The sequence below is a fragment of the Arachis duranensis genome, chromosome 1, assembly GCF_000817695.3.
Source record: "Arachis duranensis cultivar V14167 chromosome 1, aradu.V14167.gnm2.J7QH, whole genome shotgun sequence".
Taxonomy (NCBI): Eukaryota; Viridiplantae; Streptophyta; class Magnoliopsida; order Fabales; family Fabaceae; genus Arachis; species Arachis duranensis.
In genome coordinates this window covers 1,794,577-1,818,575 of record NC_029772.3, presented here as the reverse complement: position 1 = coordinate 1,818,575, position 23,999 = coordinate 1,794,577, and the positions used below count along the sequence as shown (strand labels likewise).

The 23,999-nt window shown below is 30.7% G+C and overlaps 2 protein-coding genes and 1 long non-coding RNA gene across 3 annotated transcripts in view; all 3 read right to left on the bottom strand.

Moving 5' to 3' along the window:
• The window catches only part of LOC107479230 (U3 small nucleolar RNA-associated protein 21 homolog), a 6,652-nt gene extending 6,339 nt beyond the window's left edge, over window positions 1-313 (bottom strand). Inside the window, exons 1-2 of the mRNA XM_016099408.3 lie at window positions 126-313; window positions 9-36 (exon numbers count right to left, since the gene is read on the bottom strand). Coding sequence (XP_015954894.1) covers window positions 9-36; window positions 126-251 — 154 coding nt within the window. The 5' untranslated portion in view covers window positions 252-313. The remainder of the gene's footprint in view (window positions 1-8; window positions 37-125) is intronic.
• An 8,213-nt stretch (window positions 314-8,526) lies between these two features.
• On the bottom strand, window positions 8,527-9,237 carry LOC107479184 (uncharacterized). The gene is made up of 2 exons (XR_001590088.3): window positions 9,099-9,237; window positions 8,527-8,892 (listed from the first exon to the last, which is right to left on the bottom strand). It is a non-coding gene; the product is annotated as an uncharacterized LOC107479184 (long non-coding RNA).
• Window positions 9,238-15,548: 6,311 nt separating this feature from the next.
• On the bottom strand, window positions 15,549-23,021 carry LOC107487277 (E3 ubiquitin-protein ligase SIRP1). Its single transcript, XM_052258909.1, has 2 exons — window positions 22,988-23,021; window positions 15,549-16,387 (listed from the first exon to the last, which is right to left on the bottom strand). The coding sequence occupies exons 1-2, from the start codon at window positions 23,019-23,021 to the stop codon at window positions 15,807-15,809; spliced, it is 615 nt and encodes a 204-aa protein (XP_052114869.1). The 3' UTR covers window positions 15,549-15,806.
• Window positions 23,022-23,999: the final 978 nt, after the last annotated feature.

The window sequence follows — 23,999 nt, the reverse complement described above, 5'->3', positions numbered from 1 at the left end:
GTTATTACCAACTAGAACCAAATTGAGCTTCGCACACTGCAGAGAGAAAATTAGAAATTAAAAGAAAATTAGACTGATATTCAAACAATTCAATGAAACAAAAGAATATAAGAAAACGAAATTACGTTGAAAATCTGAAAGGCCTTTCCAACGCTGACAGTGACGAAAGTTTCGGTCCCGAGTCTCTGAACTGAAACAGGGACACCGCTTGTTATGCATCCAATGGCTCTAAAAGGTTCGAATATTCCCATTCCTTCTTCTCCTTCTTCTTCTTCTTCTTTGAAATGAATACGCACTCTCTCTCACCACAACGGCTCGTATGGGTTATTTATTTGGTCTAATATGAGTTAAAAAATAAATATTTAAGATAAAATATTATTAATTTTTTAAACATAATACACTCATATTATCTAAAATAATCATTAGTATATTATTGTACATATTATACAGATATTTCATTGACTATTTATACTTTCTCAAAAAATAATTGATTCACTAATTTACTAGTTCAATAGTTCAACCGAGATTTAAATTAATTGATTTAATTAAATATTAAAAAATATTAAAAATTTAATATATAATTTTAAATATTTAAATTTAACAATTTTAGACTAATAAAATTTAAATTTTTACAATTTCACATAATAAATAATTCATAACAACTTCAAACATCAAAATTTATCTCCAAGTAAAATCAAAACAAAAAAAATAACAAACACATAATAATCTATTAAAAAACCAACATTAACAACATATATTTTTATTGTATAAAACGAATTTAACTCAGAAAATCATTTTGTGACTGCATCTTTCAAATTAGAAAATTACAAACTAACAAAATTAACTATTAACCAAATTAACTCAGACAACAATTTAGAATATTAATCCCAACAACTCAGAATCAAAGAATCAGTATTATACTAGCTCAACAACTTAAAATAGTAAACCCAACAACTCAGAATCACATAATTAGTATTATTAAAAAAATCAAAACAAGTAAAAATAAATTGAAGTGCCGGAAGCCAGGAAAAAAAGAAGTGAAGGTGACGATGGAATCGAAAGTGATAGCGTCAGAGAAGGAAAGTGAGCTCAAATAGAGAGAGCCAAAGAGAGAGGTCGAACAAGGAAGTGAGCTCGGACAGACAACGTCCGACGGACCCAGCAATCCTTCGCAACGACAATGCCAGGAGCTCGACGCAACCCTTCGTGCGACAGCCAGCAGAGGAAGAACGTCGAGAAGATGGTCGAGCAGAGTTTTCCACCAACGACGATGGCAACACCGCAAGGAGAAGGGTAAGTGATGGGTTTCGGATGGTGGCTAGTGGGTGATGGGCGGGTGGCTGTTGGAACTTCCAAGAGGAGAGGGAGTGAGGGGATTAGGGGACAGATTTGAGTTTTTTGAGTGAGAGATGAAAGAAAGAGAAAGGGGATTTGGGTAGGGCTGGAAATCTATACCCTACTCGCGGGTATCCAATTTGGACCGACCTGTTCGGGAAGGGTACGGTTTCGGAGTATACCCTACCCGCACCCCTAATATATTATATAATATATATGTAAAAATGTATATAGTGAAGAAAGTGAGTGTTGAACTCACAATCTTTTTCTTATAAAAAATTGAAATAACTGCTAAACTAGTTGATGATCATATTATTTGTAATTTTATGTTAGATTTCTTTAAGATTTTATTATTTTTAATTTTAGTTTGAATTTAATTTTTTATTTTTTATTTTATTAATATGTATGAAATTTGAAATGGTTGAATTTTATATTTGCTTGAATTTTTTATTTTTCTGCGAGTATGGTCGGGTATGGTAGGATTTAGAACTTTAGGGTGCGGGTAGGGTTAGGGTTGAGAAATTTTAAACCCGTGGGTAGGGTAGGGTAGAATTTTAAAAAAGTTTTCAACTCGCGGGTAGGGTTAGGGTAGAGTCCAAACCCTACACTACTCTACCCATTGCCAGCCCTAAATTTGGGTTTCACATTTCAACGTTTTTGAAGAGAGGAAAGAATAAAAATTTCAAAACGACGCCGTTTCTCTTTCTTTTTTCTGACGTCAAAACGACGCCATTTCTGAGGGGTATGACAAAACCGAACCTTTAGAAAATTTGTCCGATTCTGCCGGTTCACCTGTTAACTGTCGATTCTGTTAATTTTTAAACTAGTTTTTGCAGCTCTAGAGTCAACCGGACCGACCACATGATCGGTTCCCAATTAATCTGGTCAAATCGGTTAGTCTGGTCCAACTTTCAAAACATTGCTTGATATCTATTTCCTTTTGGCATCCTCTATATATATTTATATGATGGATATATTGGTGGCTAAGAGAAGGGGGTTGAATCTTGGCCTCTTTTGACTTTTGCTTTCAAACTAGAATTCTGCTAAGATATTTCAAGTAACAAACAAGAGACACTTTGGTTTTGTCTCTTGACGTGGTAGGAGCTAAAGTACAGAACCAGAAATAGAGAAAAGAAGAAGAAGTAACATGGTCATATATCCTGATTCGGCTACTCAGTGTAATATAGCCTACATCCAATCTCTATCACAACAATGATAAAATTTCACTATCTTTCAACAGAATTACATTCACTAATTCTCCCTAAGATTCTAATCAATCCTAGCTAGGACAAGTCCAGTTTCTAACTCAAACCATACTTGACTAGAAACTCACCATAGCTTTCAATAGCAAAGTGCTAACCCAACTTGTAAAGAAATTCTCTTAGGATCATGACAACTAAACAAAAACTTACAAAAATTTTCTGAAATAAACACATGGCTTTTTTTCCAAGTCTAACTCTCTTGCCTTTTTCCACTCAATAACTTTTTCTTAAAAATCTCACTGTTATGCCTTTTACCATTGAAAACAAAGAAATACTAGATTGAGAAAATGAGATATTTAATGAGAACCATGAACAAGAAGAATGAACAGCTCAGTGAGCTACGAGAATTCAAACGTTGTGCTCTCACTCCTTACTCCAATCCTTGGTCGTTTTCCCCTTTAATAGAGGAGTGAAGCTTCCAAGACTTGAAACTTGCTTTAGCACTTGTTTGATATTTTTTCCCAAAAATCAAAATTACAGCTGCATGACAGAAGAGAGATATGGTAGAATCAGTGACCGAATCAAACATACAACTATACCTATTATCTTTTCTTTCAACATTTCTCATCTTGCTTGTTGAATATGAATCGTGTATTCTTGCTTTGCTTGTAAGTCAGATTATTGAGCGTTGATTTACAGCAGAGCTCCATGATCTTTAGTATTTTCAGCTTTTTATTTTTATGCTTGCAAAGAAAGAATTTTTTCATCGAGTTTCAATAAAATACAAATCTAGAAATACATCTCTGGTAATGTTTCAGAAGTGATGCTTGCTTTTGACCCTAGCCTCTTCGACTTCCTTATTCTTTGATTCGATTGGTAATCCACTTTTGATTTCTTAATTTTGCCCTAACACAGAGCTTTTCCTTTTTCTTGTTTTGCTTTAGAAATCCTGTGGAGTTGAAAGAGAAAGAAGAGAGAGTTTGGTTTTGGTAGCATCGAGTTTTTCAAATGAAATGGGATTCAATTTCTCTAGTTAACACCAAGTTAATGGGTTTGAATATGGACCACCATTTAGGCTTATTTATGTTCTTGGACCAATTTGCTTTCTTCCCTTCTTTCTTTGTATTTCAACCACTTAATCTTTGGATCAAAAGTGATGGTATTAATACTTTGTTTACCTAAATCATTCTTGGGCTTGTATTCATGTCTTTTGGGCCTAGTATGATTAAATTATTTCCTGCACACTAAACAAAATAAATTACACATACAATTGGCTTTTAACCCATTAGTAATGTTTAATCATCATGTTAAAATATTGTTAGTTTTTCAAACTCAGCATATATGTATATATATCTCCTTTGTTTCTTGTAATTTACGTTTTTACCTTGATCATTTTTCGAGCGCAACGCAATTCTCATTTTTACCTATCTTTTCTTGCAAGGCTCCTAGATAAATTATCTTTACTATATATGTATGTTTTTTGCTTTTAGACGTCGTAGCATCTCACCATCTCTAATTTACGATTATAGCATAAGACTTTGTGTGGTAGGATGTTACAACACTTGTATGAAAAATAATTTCATATTTGCCAACTGTTGGATATATATGTGTCACCTATTTGTATATAGATTCTCATAGTTCACCAAATGTGATATTTTTTGTGAATTGCCTCTGTTTGCGATAGCCAAGCTAATCACTTTTTCAAAAGAGGAATTTTTTTTTTCCTTTGAGAAGTGTTGCAATTGAAAACGTGGACATTAATATGACGAAAGTATTTCCTCAAGGGAAAGTGGTTAAGCTTTACTATCACAATCCAAGATACTTTGTCGAAAAATAATTTTATATTTGCCAATTATTGAATATATAAGACACGCTATTGGTATATAAATTATCATAGTTCACCAAATGTAATACACTTTGTTAATTGTCTTTGTTTGGGATAGCCAAGCTAATCTCTTTTTCAAAAGAGGAAAATTTTTCCTTGAGGAAGTTTTGCAAATAAAAACATGGGACATTAATACAACGAAAGCATTTTTTGAGGAAAAAATTTTCCTCAAAATAAAATTGATTAAGCTTTACTATCGCATTCGAAGACAATTGAACGAAAAATATTTTCATATTTGCCAACTATTTAATATATAGGTCACCTATTTGTATAAAAATTCTCATTCCCAAATTTGATATATTTTGTTAATTGGCTTTGTTTGCGATAGTCAAGCTAATTAGTTTTCCAAAAGGAAAAAACTTTTTCTTGAAAAAACATTGCAATTAAAAACGTGGATGTTAATTACGAAAGCATTTTTTCAAAAAAAAAAATTCCTCTAAAGAAAACTGATTAAGCTTATTATCACAATCAAAGACACTTGAACAAAAAATAATTTAATATTTGTCAACTATTGAGTATATAGGTCACCTATTTGTATATAGATTCTCATAGTTCACCAAATGTGATATTTTTTGTCAATTGCCTTTGTTTGCGATAGCCAAGCTAATCACTTTTCCAAAAGAGAAAACTTTTTCTTAAAGAAGTATTGCAATTAAAAATGTAGACGTTAATATTAAAAAATCATTTTTTCATGAAAGAGTTTTCCCCTAAAGTAAAGTGATTAAGTTTTACTATCGCAATCGAAGACACTTGAACGAAAAATAATATACCAATTGTTGAATATATAGGACATCTATTTATATATAGATTCTCATAGTTCATATTCTTTGTAATTGACTTTGTTTGCAATTTCCAAACTTTTTATCGAAAGATGGAATTTTTTCCTTGGAGAAGTGGCGCAACGTGATTAGTAATACTACAAAATCATTTCTTCAACAAAAAGATTTTGTCTAAGTCAAAGACACTTTGAAGGAAAATAACTTCATATTTAACGAATAATAAAATATATAAGTCACCTATCTATATATAGATTCTCATATCTCACAGAATGTGATATTCTTTATAAGTTATTTTCGTTTGTGTTAGTTAAGCTAATCACTTTGCTAAAAGAGAAAAAAAAAATTTCTTGAACTGTTGTAATTAAAAACGTAGACATTATTATTAGAAAAACATTTGGTCAAGAAAAATTTTTTCTTTAAAGGAAAAATGAGTAACCTCTAATATCTTTCTCAAAGACATCTGAACGAAAAATAATTTCATATTTTCATCGATTGAATATATAGGTCACCTATCTATATATAAATTCTCATAGTTCACCGAATATGATCTTTAGAATTGCCTTCGTTTGCAATAGCCAATCTAATCACTTCTCCGAAAGTGTAAAACTTTTTTCTTGAAGAAATGTTGCAATTAAAAACGGCGACATTAATACTACATTTCTTCAACAAAAATTTTCCTCTAAAGCGTAAATGATTATATTTTACTATCGCAATCAGAGACGCTTGAACAAAAATAATTTCATATTTGATAAATATTAGATACATAAGTTACTTATCTATATATAGATTCTCATATTTCACAAAATGTGATATTTTTTTGTCAATTGTCTTCATTTGCGATAGCGAAACTAATCACTTTTGTAAAAGAGAAAAATATTTACTTAAACAAGTGTTGCAATTAAAAACATGGCATTATTCTTAGAAAAGCATTTGTTCAAGAAAAAAATTTTCTCTAACAGAAAAATGATTAAACTTTACTATCTCAATCAAAGACACTTGAACGAAAAATAATTTCATGTTTTTCAACTATTAAATATGTTCATCACATATCTACATATAGATTCTCATAATTTAGCAAATGTGATATTCTTTATCAGCTACCGTCATTTGCAATGGCCAAATCATGACATAGATATTACGAAAGTATTTCTATAACAAAAATTTCTTTTCATAAGCAAAAATAGTTAAGTTTCACTATTGCTATCGAAGGTAGTTGAATGAAGAATAGTTTTATATTTACTAACTATTCAATGTCTCTGTCACTTATCCATATATAGATCTCACAATTAACAAAATGGGAGGTTCTCTAATAGCCAATTGTCATCCTATGCAACATCCAAGCCAATCTTTTCACAAAATTGGAGAACTTTTTCCTAAAGAGATGCTATCGTAAAGAATTTGGACAGAGGTTACAACAATATTTTTTTGCTAAACGGTTTTCTCTCTACTGAAAAAGATTAACCTTGACTATTGCAATATAACACAGTTGAAAGAAAAATAATTTCACATTTGTAAATGATTCAATACATGCATCACCTCCTCTATATATAAATTCTCATTGTTCATGAAATCGAAATTGTTTGTTTGCCAATTGCCATCAATTGCGGTAACCAAGTTAATCATTTTTCCAGAAGAAGTTCTACAACTAACAATTTGGCCATAGACATTGTGAAAACATTTATTCACAAAAAAAAAAAACAAAAATTTACCAAGATTCACTATTGCAATGAACTTAATTGAATGAAAAATATTTTCATATCTACCAAATATTCAATTTATCTGTCATTTATCTATATACATATTCTCATATTCAAAAACATTTGTGTTCTTTATTAGCCAATTGTCATTGTTTATCATAGTCAAGTTAATCATTTTCTCAAATGAGAACTTTACCCTAGAAATGCTCCATTTCAAATTTGGACAGATATTTTAGTTAGAAAGTTCTCTATAGAAAAATTATTAACCTTGACTATTACAATAGAAGAGTTTTAAAAGAAAACTAATTTTACATTTGTAAGATGCATGTATCGCCAGTCTATATATAGATTCTAATAGTTCACAAAACATGAAATCGTTTCTTCACCAATTGCTATCGTTTGCAATAGACAAGCTCATCATTTTTCCAAAAGAGGAGAACTTTTTTCTTGAAAAAGTGCTACAATTAATAATTTGCACATAGATAAGAAAAGTTCTTCTTTGAAGGGAAAATGATTAAATTTCCCTATCGCAACCGAAAACACTAGAACAGAAAATAATTTCATATTTGCCAACTATTCAATAGATGCGTCACCTATCTATGTATAGATTATCATCATTCATTAAATGTTATATTCTTCTTAAGTCAATGTGGTTCTCATAAGTTTTCCTTGCAACAAGTCCATACAAGACAAAACAAATCATTGGAAAAAATTTGATGCAATCTGGTTGAATGTGTAAGAAACTTACAAACTTCATGCTACTTTAAAATGAAAGTTTGCAGTAACTAGGAGGCATATAATAAAATTTGAATTCTGGCTTTCAGGACTCAAGTGAGTTTCTGCAACCCATCATGCCATTCAAAATACATGTTGTTTAAATTATACACTATGCATATATACTGTTGCCATAGTTCTAAAACATTAAATTTTTGTCATGCAAATTCCTACGTTTTGGTATATAGATCAGCAAGAAGCTTGGCAATATAGTTAATTTAGTTTGTGATATGCAGTTATCGGAGGAAGTATCTTGTAGTGAAATGTCCTCACATTCTCATAAATTTTACCTTAGGAATGTAAGGTTGCTTTATCTGGTAAGTAGTCTAAACATACATTCCCAGATAAGATGCATTTCTAAAAATGAAATTTGTGTATTTGTATTTTCACCGTGACCCAAAGGAAAGTTGGATTGCCAGGAGAAAGATAATCCTTTTTTTCTATGTAAATGACTGAATTACCCTTGTACTATAAATCTTTGCCTGCCTGACTGCCTCCCACAGTCCCACCAGACCACCATCAGCTCCCATTGTTTTGGCATATGGGTAATTGTGAAAAAATACACTATATTCCCAAGAATGCTATTAGAAATCCAGACACCTGTTATAGTTATACTCATTGTTGGGAAAGCTAATCTTCAGATTTGTTTTCCCGAATAGAGAATTCTTAAGAAAATAAAGATAATTCCAACAAACGCATGCCTCTTATATGCAACCCAGATAGAAATCAATAAATCATGATGTTGTGATCTCTCGTATTGATCTAGCATGACAAGAACAATTAATAAAAACTTTTCCATGCATCAACAAGCAGAGGGGAATGAATTTGGGGGAGAATAAGAAAATTTTAGGAGATGCTGCTAAAATACTTCATACAATACATACATAAATACATATACAATACACATTTAGAATATAATTCTCATTTGGGAGGGTTGCGGATCTCTTGTATTTGAGGGACTTGCATATAAAAATTGAGTGTAATTACTAATTTCTATGTAATATTAAAATCCCTTCTACACAGACATCCAATTAAAAACTACTTTTATATACGTGGTAACACTTCGTTAGAGAGAGAGAGAGAGAAGAAAAGAACGAAGGAAAATGTTGGTACCAGATGAGTAGTTCCTGCGAAAGAAGATTGAATATGAAACCATAAGAGTGATCCACAATCTCCTACAAACAAGAGTAAGCCGCTACGTCGCTTCACAACGATCATGCCTAAATTGAAACAATCATCAAACAGCGTAAGCCCGAGAAATAATATATCAAAAATAGCATTAATCGAAAACCAGAACAGAATATAAGAATTGAATGCTCGTTCTAGGTTTCGGTAGGTCAAAATAGTGCCCTAGGTCAAAGATTTTAGTCAAAATTGTTTTAATTTCCAGCAATAAATAACAGCAAAATGAACCTGCTTAACTTACAAGTAGCGTATTGCAATCTCGGAAGAAGAATTAGAAATTAATCATCTTCGTCTTCGTCGTAATAATAGTAATAATCGAGAGGGGGAGGAGAGAAACAGAGGAAGGTCCAAAGGAAGAGAGCGAAACGACCGAATTGGTGACACGTGTGCCACTGACACCGCTATCAAGCTGTTCAACACCATTGGGATTCAGTTGAGCTTAATTTCTACTCCGATTCAAATTCTGTTCAGGTTAAGTTTCAATGCATCAACTTCAACTGAGTTCTCTTTTTCTTTTCTTTTTTGTAGAACGAATCACATTGAAAAGACCGATTTGTGACTTCTGTCCTATGTACCGCTTTGCTTGGTATTTTTCTTCTTCTTTTTTTTTCCCCCTATGGTTTGGGCTTTCAAGTTGAGAAGGCACCCGAAGTGATTTCATCTTTCGGGACGTCATTTGTTTTGTTAAATGTTCAAAGAAAAAAAAGGCTAAAGGCGATTGCCCTGCTATAGAAGGATAAAATCTGTCAATGAGCCTTAGTTCAGATGACATATTTTCTCCTTTTCACTTCTAAAGTCTAGGGTTCAAATCTTAGAAATTGCAATTAAGAAAAAAATTTGGTAAATGATACGAAGAGTATGTGGATATATTGTCTACTTAGAATTGTGAGTTGTTCACTCTATTGGAATACCTACCTATTGATATGGACGATATAGTTCGGCCACTATCCCTATAACCTTTTAATTTTTTCTTTTTTAGTATTCTGATATACTGACTTGAACATTAAAATACCTTTTATAAGTGTTCTAGCTTGCTGTGTTCTTTCAGATTGACGTATAGCTCAAGGGAATCTGTTAGCGACAGTGGAGGATGAGCTATAACTCAGTTGCATCTTCACGAACGGAACATTTGGCACCGAAAGTTATCTAAGCCCACCATTATTACTTCTACTTCTCCTATTTGCAGGTACAGTTGAGATGACTGATAACGGCATACCTCAGATGTCACCCACTGAGCTGATAGCTAAGAAAGAGGAACTTCAAGTCGAGGTCTAAAGAATGGCCAAACTCCTGGCTTAGCACCAAAACGGGAAAAATAACAGAGAAAACCACAAAAATGCCAACTGCTTAAACTCGGGATATCAGCCCCTTCAAACTAGTTGGCCCGAGGAAGCAACACCGTTGAAAGCGAAGTTGACGATATCCAACCCCTTCTCTGAAGACATGATGAAATTGCAAATGCCAAAAGGCTTTACCTTACCCACTACATTGAATCGATATGAAGGGTTCGGTGACCCACATATTCACATCACTAAATATCAATCCATGATGTTCTAAATGGTGCTTCTGATCTTATACTATGTCGATCTTTAACTACTTTTTTAGATGGAGCTGCTTTACTTTAGTTTTTTAGTTTGTCTACAGGTTATATTCCGAGTTTTGAGGAATTTTTCGAAGCCTTCACAAACCATTTTGTTGCCTCTAAAATATACGTGCATGGCTAAGAGTACCTCAATTCCATCAAACAAGGTCAGCATGAAAGCCTGAAAGACTACATGATTAGGTTTGCCAAAGCAGCCATGAAGATACCTAACCTCAACCTAGACGTTCATTTACATGCACTAAAAAGCAGCCTACGTCCTGGAAAATTCCAAGAAACCATAGCAGTAGCAAAACCAAAGATCCTAACCAAATTTCGAGAAAAAATCGCAAGTCAGATTGAATTAGAGAAATTTCGCAAAGCTTGGAAGGTAGAAAAACAACAACAACTTCACTGAGAAGATGAGAGACATCATAAAACCCAGACGGCCGAGACAGTAGAAAACTATTCAAGCTGACCCCCAAGTTTGACACGTACACACAATTCAACACCAAAAGGGAAGACATCATATAGGAGATTCTCCACACTAAGCTCATCAAACCTCCGAACAAGGCGGGGACATATCAAGATTAGAAGTATGTGGACAAATCAAAACATTGTGCTTTCCACCAGAAGTTCGGACACGCCACTGACGAATGTGTGATTGCGAAAGACTTACTTGAAATGCTAGCTCGCCAAGGGCTTCTTGACAAATACGTAGATGGCCGCATCCGAAAAGAAGACGGAGTGCTCTAACCATCACACAAGATGAACAACCAATCAAACGCAACCAAAGACAAAGGCAAATGGACGACTTACCATCAACCATCACAACTCTGAGGTGTCATAAATTGTATATCTGGAGATTTTGCAGGTGGTGGCAACACAAGCTCGACAAGAAAACAAACCTACCGAGCAATGTTAGCAGTAGAAGGAACAAAAAGAACGAACATGATAAGCTGTGATATAGCTACCATAACTTTCACACAATCCAATCTTCATTCGTCCAAATCAAACTTAGATGATCTGGTGGTCATCTCAATAAAGGCAGGCGATCTATTGGTAAGAAAAGTTTTATTTGACCCAGGTAGCAGTGTTGACGTATTATTTTATTCTACTTTTTAGAAAATGAAGGTAAGTGATAAAGCCATGTAGCCCTCATCTAGTGACCTGATAGGGTTTTCAAGAGAAAAAGTACTTATCCTTGGGTATGTGTGGCTAAAAACAATGCTGGGTGAGCAACTCGAATCAAAGACAATAGATATTCAATATTTGATTGTAATATAAAATAATTCTCGGTAAACCATCCCTGAACTCTTTTGGTGCTATAGTCTCTACTGTGCATTTGTATATTAAGTTTCATGTATAGGATGATATAATTGCTATAGTATATGCCGATCATAAAAAGGTTAGACAATGATGTAATGCAAGCCTCAAGCAAAGCCCAAACAAAACTACTTACACAGAACATGTTCAGGTTGTATACCACACAGATCACGCACCATCACTTTTGGAACTGGACCCCGTACCGACCTTTATGAGATACCGTTACCAATGAATGACCTACAAAAGGTACCTCTAATTAATTATCCAAAATGTTATACATACATTCAAAATGCTCTCTCTACAGGTGATCAGTTGCGACTAATTTCCTTACTACAAGATAATCTGGACCTCTTCGTTTGGATACCAGTAGACATGCCAGGCATTGACCCTGAAGTTCGACCTATAACGCAGAAAAAATGCAATATGGGTACGAAAAAATGGGCAGCATCTATGGAAGAAACAAAAAAGTTATTGGCAGCAGGATTCATCAAGGAGATTAGATTCACCACTTGGCTCTCAAATGTGGTAATAGTAAGGAAAAGCTTAGGTAAATGGTGCATGTGCGTCGACTTTACTAATCTCAACAAAGCATGTCCTAAAGATGCATATCTATTACCTTGCATAGATAAACTTGTGGATAATGCATCCGATTTTAATAGCTTGAGCTTCATAAATGCATATTCTAGATTTAACCAAATCCAAATGCATCCCACCGATCAGGACAAAACAACTTTTATCACTGAATTCAAAAACTTTTATTATAAAGTAATGCCGTTTGACCTTAAGAATACAGGTGTCACATATCAACAGTTGATGGACAAGGTCTTCCAACAACAAATAAGACGAAACATGGAGGTATACGCGGATGACATGGTCGCCAAGACACCCAAAGGGGGTTCCCACCACTCTAATCGCTAAATGAAAAAGATCTCATGTAACCTCTTGTGAAAATAACAAGTGTGTAGTGAGGTTTTTTTTTTGCATCCTTAATTCCTTATAGTTATAGTGACTACAGATATGACATATTCTTATTGCAGGTTTTTCATTTCAGTTGCCACTACAAATGGATTTAATTAATGCGTGTAATTAAAGATAAAAATTTATATGTAGTTATTTTTATGTAAAATTAATAATTGAAAAAACAAAGTCTAGGAGATATAAGCTAACTATAAGTCAACCTCCTTTTATTTCTAATTTTAAAATTTAAAAAATTAAGTTAGTAGAAATTTTTTTTTGTAATAGACCTTTTTTTCAACTAGTTGGCAGGAGTTGGCTTCACCCCTAGTTAGTTATCCAGCAAAATTGGAACTTCGCTAGAGAGACAATGAAAAATTTTAATAATGTGTACAATGGGCTGTATCTCATGTGCAATTACTATAACGATGCATAAAATATGCTTCATTGAACACTTATTATTTCGTAGATGAGACCTAATTAAGATTACACATTAGCATACTTTTTAATAGAGTGTATTCGGGTTTTAAGTTTTGACAATGTCAAGTAGCGAATAAGAACTCTTAAAAATATTGGATATATGAGTGTATAGTGTATATAAATTTGTGATGTAATGCCTAAAACTAAAAGAGTACTACTACACATATAAATCTTTTTGGCATATAAGTTATACAAGTCACTTACATAACGTGCGCGTAAAATCACGTTGTTTCTCTTTGCATCCCGCGTTCCTCCTCCTCCTCTTCCTCTTCCTCTTCCTTCTTCTCCTCCTTTTTCTTTGCGTTTCTCATCCTTTTTCTTCGCGTGTTTCATCTTCGTCGTCTTTTTTTTATTACTGTTGTTGTTACAATATTTTTTCCCCTCTTTCTCTTTCTATATATGATTATATTTTTTATCAAATCATTAAAGATTTTATCTCAAAATATTGTATGATTTGAATATTAATGTAGTACATTCATCAATGAAAAAGGAGATAAAAGATGCCTTTTTAAAATTTTAGTAAGGATATTTTTGTTTATCAATTATTACAAAACATCTTTTTTATTAAGAAAAAAAGATCTTTTAAAAAAAGATGTAAATTGTAGTTTTTCAAAAAAGATATTTTTTTATTATTTTTACTTTTACTACTAAAAATTTGTCAAACACACTAAAAAATAAAAAAGATCTTTTTCATTTAAAAAAGATTTTTTTATCAAAATAATGGAACCCAAACAAACACTTAGTTAAATGAATGTAAATTCATCCTTTTTCAAGTAATTTTGCAGCATTATGTGTTTCTTCTTCTTCTTTGTTTGATTTTTTTATTTTTATTCTTGTTAAAAGAGTAAAACAAGAAGAAACTTGAGAAGGTCAAATAAAAAGAAAAAGATGAATAAGAAAAAAGAAGAAGAAGATAGTGATGATGATGAAAAGAAGAAGCAGCAACAAAAGATGAGGAGGGAAAAGAGGAAGAGTTTTGAATTATGCAGAACTTATCAACACATATACACCAAAAATTCTTAAATAATACACTCGAATATATTCGTATTACACCTAAATATCTTCGTGTTACATCCAAATTTACTGCAAATACAGAAAAATGTTTCCTCTAATGCTGCATCTTTGTCTTCTTCTTTTTTCCTTATTTCTTTCTTTCTTTTTGTTGAATGAATGTAAAGTCATCTTCTTCCAAATAATTTTGTAGCATTATGTGTTTCTTCTTCTTCTTTGTTTGATTTTTTTTGTTTTTATTCTTGTTAAAAAAGTAAGACAAGAGGAAACTTGAGAAGATAAAAAAAGATGAATAAAAAAATGATGATGATGATGAAAAAGAAGAAGAAGAAGAAGAAGCAGAAGACAACGAGAAAGGAGAAGAAGAGTTTTGAATTATGTAAAACTTATTAGTACACATACACCGAAAATTCTTAAATAATACACTCAAATATTTTCGTTTTACACCCAAATAATATATTCGTGTTATACCCAAATTTGCTGCAATACAGAAAAATAATTTCTTTAATGCAGAACTTTTACATTACATTCAATTCAAATCATCAACGATAAAACATTATTCACCTACAGAATCATAAACTACTAATGATAAACTACACATCTGCCACTTGATTGGATTCAAAATAATAATCAATTTCGTACTGGTTCAATTGACAATTTGAACTTGAATTATTCATTATATTCAACAAGATAACTGATTATGGAGGAGAATGAGGAAAAGGAAGGAGGGGAAGAAATTCCAATGAAAAAGGAGGAAGAGGAAAAGAAGGTGGTGTTTAGTGACCACAATAACGAAAGAGAAAAATAATGAAAAAGAAGAAGAATAGGAAAAACGTACACACATGAATATAAATGACTTGTATAGACTTATATAAAAAAATGACTTGTACGTGGAGAATAATTAAAACTAAAAACTGCCCAATCCATTTGAAAAAAAACACACTTGTTATTTCCACACGTCACCACATATGTTCTACAAAAATAGAAGATTTTGATTCTTCTACAGCAGAACAACCGCCAATAAAATATCCTATAGGAGTAATGACCTGTCACGTTGGCCGTTAAACTAGGGATATCTAAAGTAGGTAACTCTTCAAAGTTCAAACACACATATTTAGTAAAAATCATATTTAATTTCTTTTTATTTTAATTCACACACCAACTTAGTTGCTCTGAGTTAAGATTCAGATTCAGATACTCTGTGATGTTGACTGGTAAAAACAAATTCAAACTACTCTACTGTAAATTATGCAAATAATAAAATTCTATTTCCTTAAACACCAAATGGGTATTGAGTATGAAGAAAGGGAACACCAAAGATTCTACTCTTAACACTAAATATATGTATAAGTATATTTATCTTGCATTAATATGTGGGGAAAAAATAACACCCCCTATAAGAAATTATACAAAATATATCAAGTTGGGTGGTAAAACACAAGGGTAATACAACAACAACGACAATACTAGGGAGCCAAAAAAGGGGGCAAAAATATGGCAAAAGCATACTCAGGTCAGGAGACATCATTTCTTAATCTCTCAACATTTAAGTTTCCTGATTAGTATCAAGAGATATGTACATTAGAGATTGAATGCTAATCAGTTCTCTTCTGATCGAGTAACATTATCTCCATTTGGATTGTTGCTAGAAGAAGATGCTGCTGAAGGGTTTGGTGAAGAAAATAAACCATTGAAAGGCCATGGAAAGGAGAATCTTCTACTCCCACTTGCATTTCTTCCTTCAATATCCCCATCAACATTGTCATGTCCAGTATTTTCATCCTCCCTTTGATTACTGCTAGTCCTCAAGGATGCATCCGGTTCGCGCTTAGATTCATCAGCGGGCAACTGATACCTGCAAACCGGACAAGAACTATGGAGCTCCAACCAAGGAAGGATACATCCACTATGAAACATATGTTTACAGGGCATCTGTTTGGCTTCAGAACCAACTTCAAGATCATCAAGGCAAATAGAACATTGCATATTCTCGTCAATTGTCACGGTAGGCAATGCTTCGATGGCCTCCTTCTGCGCAGGTGGAGTTCCGTGCCTATTGGGATCATTCTCGGCCAAATGCTGCAACAGTAAATCCAAACCAGGACCAATGAAATAGTCACCCAGAGAACCAATGGGTGTATGATTATCACCTTGACCGCGGTTCCAGTCATAGGATCTTACTGCTCAATTAGAGGATTGGCTTTTGTTTTTCATATATTTGTTGTTCAACAATGCCTCTATTGTTGTTCATATACAGCATGAAAACTCGATCGAACCATTAACAACAAACTAAATTTAATTTTAATACACTATCGATAATAATAGTTTTACACTACACTATCAAAATTAATCTTGCAAAACTTTGGTTAGCACAATTGTATAATTGAACTTAAAAAGTTTCCTTCTATATTTCTTGTAACTTGAGTTGTATAAACTCCTATAAATATTTAATGTGGAATGAGAATGAAAAACATATCTATATTCATTGTGGAAAGGTATAAAAGTCTCTAATCTTTTTATTGCAATGCAGGATGATGATAAGATCAGAAAAAACAGGCTAGCTATGCTAAAAGAAATTTCTGAGCTTCCAAGAGGAATAGCAGACCTCACAGTTCTTCCAGGATTTTAAGGATCCATAAACATAATATTTATTCCTCATAGGATAGACCAATTAGTTTTTGTTTCTTGGTTTCATTCGAGTTTCTATATGCTACCTTGTGGCTTTATTCTTGAGGATAGGGGCTAGTTTGTAAATTAGTTGTAGCATATGTATTATCCTTTTGGATATTCTTCATTCATCATCTTATAATAAAATAAAAAAGCGCAAACTTTTTTTATATTCTAGATTTCGTATGTATTTCTTTTTCATGGATAAATATAACCACTCAATTTTTTTATACAACTTTTTAACAATACAAATTAAAACGACTTTTCTAAAATAAGTGTTGGTAAATTGAAAAAAAAATTGAGAATTAATTACTTTTGAATTGAAGTAATGGAATTATATGCCCGAAAAGCAATTTACTTGGGCATTCTTTGGAAATTAGACGTAAACTACTTTGTGGTTTATTATTGTACGATAAATATAATTATATACTCATTTAATACATAATCTAAATTTCTCTGCATAGTTTATTGAATATATAATATTTGAATTAAATTTCAAAATGATTAATTTATTATATTATTTTTATAAAAATATTAGGTGTTCAAGTCTTTTGAGTAGTCAAGCTGTTAAAAATAAAAACTATTCACGCCGTTGCTTCTTCTTTTTTAATGTCATTGTCGTTGTCGCCATTATCGTCATCGTCATTGTTACTGTCACTATTGTCTTTTTTAACGTCGTTGTCGTCGTCGCTGCTGACTTCTTCTTGATGTTGTTGTGTAATTTCTTCTTTCTTTTTTTTCTTCTCATTTTTCTTTATCATCATCATTGTCCTCGTTTTTTTCTTTTCTTATAAATATTCAAAAAACTAAAGCACATAAATTTTAATGCACAACACATAAATTTTGGTGCAATAAAAATTTGTGTACGAAATACGTATAGTATACAAAGTGTATATATCACAGCAAGTTACAAACTTGAAAAATCAAAAAATTCAAGAAGCTGTTAAATTCTATTGAAGTTGTAGTTAGTTCCTTGACTTAGTCTTAAATGAACTTGTATATTTATAAGTGTCCTTAGTTGTAGGGATACTTTCAACGTTTGGAGTAAGTCCCAAAATTGTTCTTAACGTTTCAATCGTTCTATTTAAGTCCCTAACGATTCAAAATTGACTCAATGTTGTCATGCTGCTAGGGATCCGTTAACAGAACTGACGGCGGGACAAAATTGATGCGATTTTGAAACGCTAGGGACTTAAATAGGACGAAAACGTTAGGAACAAAAATGATACCTAAAAATAAATTTTAATTTAATTTTATCTTTCAATAATATTAATTTTTTACTGTACATAGTATTCCATTATTTTTTAATTACACCTAAATAAATTATACTTAATCACATTACTTCCATTTTAAATAAATATATTTTTTTACAATTTTAAAGAATTTTGATACATTAGAGACAAAAAATATAATTTATATTTTATTGAATATATAGTATTTTTTTCTTTTCTGCAAGTTTATATACTAATTATTCTACAAACATTTTATGATAACTACAAATTTTAAGAGTAAAATTATAAAAAAATTAATTTATTTAAAATGAAAGTAATATGATTAAGTGTAATTTACTTAAATGTGATTAAAAAATAATTGAATACTATGTATAGTAAAAAATTGATATTATTGAAGGATAAAATTAAAATTTATTTCTATGTATCATTTTTGTCCCCAATGTTTTCGTCATATTTAAGTCTCTAACGTTTCAAAATCGTCTCAATTTTGTCCCGCCGTCAATTATGTTAACGGATTCTCAACGGCAGGAAAACATTGAGTCAGTTTTAAAACGTTAGGGAAGCATTAATATTAAAATAAGTAACGAAAAAATCTAACTATTAAAAAAAGAGAAATATTAAATGAGTTTTTTTCGGATAAGATATAAAAAATTAATTTTATTTTTAATGCTTAAATTTAAATTTAGATTTATAATTTTGGATGTGTTTCAAAAATATTTTTTGTATAATTTAATAATTTTAGATGTGTTACAATTGAAAAAAAATTAATTTTTACGAACATAGATTTTAATAGTTTTAAAAGCGCTAATATTCAAATAAGCAATAAAAAATTCAACTAATAATAAAAAAAATTGTTGCAAACCGTAAATTTTTATGTTGGTGGTCATTTTTAATCATTCTAGAGATAAAGATTAAAAAAATAAAAGAAATAAAGAAAGAAAAAAGAAAGTAAAGAAGAAGAAAAGAATATTGATGCATACACTGATCATTTATTGTTTAATTCAAATGTTGATATAATCTTATTAAAATTTCATTTGATAATAATGATGAATGAGTTTTAAGTTAGTATATAAGTCACTCGAAATAAGAACAAAATAGTACGACTCATCTAATAATAATAATAATAATAATAATAATAATAAAATGTTAAATATGAAATAATAAATTTACCTGTAGAGAAATAATACTCTTCTATGAAAATTTTTGTCAAGAACGGTGAGAAAGAAGAAAAAAAGAACATACACGAGAGGAGGAGGGGGACGTGCAAATAAATAAAAAAAACTAATAAAATAACTATTTTGTGAAGTAGGTAGGAAGTTAGAGAAATTCTAGTATTTAAAATTTAAATTAATTTTAATTACCAACATATTTAGCTACAAATTAGGAATATCTTTTAACTAAAATTTATTTAAATAATATTATTTAAATTTAAAGGCTGAATAAAGGCTGAATTTTAAAGGACACATAGCATTTTCCGGGACTTAAATAGGACGACTAAAACATTAGGGATAACTTCCTAAATGTTGGGGACAAAAATGATACTTTACTTATGAATTTAATTTTAATATACTCTCTGTAATGGATTTATACGTGTATTTAATTATATATTAGCATATAAACAAAAATAATTATTTTTTTATTGACCACAAATAAATAATTTAAATGATTATATAAAATATTTTTATACTATCAGTATATTAAAATTAAATTTTTATTTAATTTTAATATAACATTTTTTAGGTATTTGCTGTTTTGACCTTTTATATAATGTTAAGAATAATTGCTAACCAATAATACATATTAGAAATTACTTATTATACAAGAGTATTTTAGTAAATGATGTTGTAATAAATTTTTAGTTTCTTAATGATTATACACATGACTAAAACGACAGATATTTTACCAAAAAAATAAAAAGGACTAAAATGACACCAAAGAAAATGTATTGTATATAATTCGAGAAGTCGAAATAATGGATTCTTTTTGTGAACACTAATTGACATATATTATTTAGAAATTAATTTTTTAATTATTTTTTAGTTAGTGTAGTTCACCAAAATAGGTTAATAGGATGATGTACATGGATATGAGTTCGTCCACTTTTTACATTTTACGAAAGGGTAAAAATTTATTTATAATTATTTTTTTTAAATTGATAGTAAAAAATTGTTAGATAATTTGTTAGATTTGACCAAATTATTGTCTAACTAAATTAAGACCTGCACAAAGAGCTAAATTAATTATATTATATATTATAAATTTAAAATATTATCTATATTGCTTAGAGATATATTAGATCATATATAAATTAATATTAAACTTAGAAATTAATTTATAAAAAATAGTGTACAATACATTTATTTAATCTAGCAATTTATATATGATTTGATAATATTATTATTTAACAAAAAAATATAAAGAAAAATACCGTTATAATACAGATAATAATTATATTTAACTGTTATTTTGTAATTCAATAAAATAATAATATGAATTAAATTTAATTTATTAAGAAGTTTAAAATTTTGTTTAGTATCATATCAAAATTAATTTATATTTTATAACGGTCGATGATAAATGACAATTTAAAATAAAAGTTAATTAAAAATAAATAATTATAAAAAAATTATACATAAATTAGACTATAGGTAACAAAAACATTCGATTAAAATTTATTCACTTGATTTCATATAATTACTTTTTATTTTTATTTTTAAATAGTTATTTTTGGTTTTTTTGATCATTTCTTAAGTTATATTTAAATACTACGGTACAATGATAAAAATATTAGATAAAATACAAGTATGGATATTATTAATGTTTTGATAATTAAAATTAATATTTAATTTTTTAATTTTATTTTCATAAATAATGACAATATGTATTTTTATCAATATTATTACAATTAAATGATATGAAAGAAAACAAATCGTTGAAAAAAAGAAGAAATGATATATAAGCGACAAAGATACTATATAACTTATGAATACAATTACACTAAGAAATAAAAAATTAATGAATACAATCAAACAATCACCTAATATATATATTTAGCAAATTAAAAAAAAACTATGATCATCAATCAAATTTCAGTTGTATAAAAAATTAGCAAGAATGAAGAGGAAGAGTAGAAAGAAGTATGAAATTATGTTAGAGAATAAATAAAGAAAATGTGAAAAGTGAATTTTGACTTATATAGTAAATATTATTAATGTTTTGATAATTAAAAATTATTTAATTTTTTAATTTTATTTTTCATGAATAATGACAACATGTATTTTCAATAATATTATTACAATTAAATGATATTAAAAAAATATAAATTGTTGAAAGAAAGAAGAAGTGATATATAGGCGACAAAAATACTATATAACTCTTGAATACAATTACATAAAGAAATAGAAAAAATAATTAATACAATTACACAATCACCTAATACATTCGTTTGGCAAATTTAAAAAATACAAATAAAAACTATGGTATGGGTGAAGGATTATATTTTAATTACTCATATTACTACCCCTGCAATGACTGCTAATCTAGAATGGGTTTCACAATTACAACATTCAAACAGAATATAGAACCAGAATTTAATTCAGTCCAATTTCAATTCAAAAATAGCTACAGCAATAATCAATACTTCAATTCACGAGACAGGATAGAGTTACCTGGATGTTGGAGAAAGAGGGCAGCTTCATGATACTTCAGGATACAGAATAGCCTTTAACTTCTACCACCCACCAACTGAATACCTGCCAGAACAATGCAAAAGAAAGGACTTATGGAAGAGCATATAGAAAATTAATTGTCAACCGAAAATAAAAAGTTGCTCTAGAAATGGAGGACTCCCTGTAAAAGAAAAGTTGAACGACCAAATACAATCCATGGAATCCTGGTGCCCAAAATGTAATCGGTCACAAGAGAGCATTTTTCATTGTTTCTATGAGTGTCCAAATGTGACTGAAGCTTGAAAATGTTTAAATCAAGTTCGAGAACCATAAAAGTGGTGGATTCAGTTGGAAGAAGAATTGAGAATGGAAGAAAATTCGAATGAAAAAAGAGCAATAGCAACAAACTTTTTATGGCAAATCTAGTTAACAAGAAAGATATGGGTATTTGAAGGTAAAATCATCCCTTCAAGAACTACGATGGAGATGGCCATAAGAAGTGTGCGTGAGAGAAAATGAGACTCTTAAATTTTTCCTTTACCTCTTTAGTTTCTTTATGCTTAAGTCATTTTATTAAAATTAGAACTTTCTATTCTCTTTATTATAATTTCTGCATGTAGTATAAATTAGACCAATTTTCAATAATGAAATTATATAACTTTGATAAAATAAAATAAAATAAAATAAAAACTATGGTTATCAACTAAATTCTAATTGTGCAAAAAATTAATAAGAATGGAGAGGGAGAGGAAGAAGGATAAAGAGATATGAAATAATATAAGAAGAGATAAAAAAAATATATGAAGTAAATATTTATACAGTAAATATAAGAATGAGTGATGAGTATAAAAAGAGAAAAAAAGGAATTGAATTATAATTAAATTTATACTTATTATAAATAATTAACATTAACATTAAAAGTAATAGTGTAACTTACATAAAAATAAAGGGTAAAAGAATATAAAAATTAAGATTAAAAAAGAAGGACAAAATAATTATTTGCATCCATAAACTTTGTAAACACTAAACAAAATACCCATCAAACAAAAAAAATTAACAATATACCCCTGAAAAATAGATCGATCTCATGTGTCAAAAATATTCGAACACTAATTTTTTATTGACATTTTAATAAAATTTTCAAATGACCATCTTTTATTTCAATCTTAACTCCACTTTATCTCTTCTTTTCCAAATCTCAAATTTTTCTAACCCTTACCACTACCAATGGCTCCCCTGATTACCATTGTCTCTTCTCTCCCTCAGTCCTTCACCAGCACCGATACAATGGGCTTACTAGCTAACGACTGCACCGGTGACAAGCAACTCAAGTTCTTGATCTACGAGCAGACCGACTGGATTGGCAAAGCATCCCCTTCGTGTACGGCTCTGGCCGCCTTGAGAACCTTTTCTACATTGCCGCCGTGAACCCCAACCACGTCTTCAATGCTACTGGCGTGACCGGCAAGCCTAACGTAGATTGGTGCGAGTCTCACGAGGTGGAGACCATCCACACAAACGTGGTCGACACCCTCATCCTGGCCGACGTGTGCTGCGAGAAGGGTTTCATTCTGATCACCTACGCCATCGGGTGCATCTTCGAGTACGATTACATCCACACTCTGGGATCCGGCGTTGCCTTCAAGGAGGAGGACACTCCCAACTTCATCGGATCTTTCTGCTCAAAGACCAAAGTCATGGTATACATTTAGATCCCTCCAATCCAAACTCGCATCGCATGTTGAAATGTGTTGGACTGTGTGTTGTGGTTTATGCTAGAATTAATATATAATAAAATAATATTGTGAATTTCCTTTATAGTTTGCGTGGTAGGTGAATTGAAAGATCTATTGTGGAACCACGAGAATGTGTGCATGTTGAGAATGAGGAAGTTCTTAACTCAGGTAATGAGAGAGTTGGTGTTAGGGAAGGACTGAGAGGGGAGGAGAGACAATGATATTCAGGGGAATTACTAGTGGTGGTGAGGGCTGTGAAGTTTGAAATTTGAGAAAGAAGAAAGGAGATGTGTTGAGGTTGAAGATAAATGATAATTTAAAAATTGGTGGATTCTATGGTGTAGAAAGGAAATTGTTTCTACATGTGTATGTGTAGAAGGATAGGTGTCAATGCATTAGTAGTTTATGTTGATGGCTCTTGGATGGGGAAGAATTAATTAGAGTACACAATTCTTAATTCATTGGATCCACAAAAAAAAAGAGAAAATA

What these genes read in the sequence shown, in the direction of transcription:
- LOC107487277 (XM_052258909.1), bottom strand. Translation starts at nt 23,021, where the DNA reads ATGGTAATCAGGGGAGCCATTGGTAGTGGTAAGG. An exon ending in AGCCATTGGTAGTGGTAAGG is followed by an intron (nt 16,388 to 22,987) that starts GTTAGAAAAATT and finishes CTAATTGAGCAG; the next exon opens with TAAGATCCTATGACTGGAAC.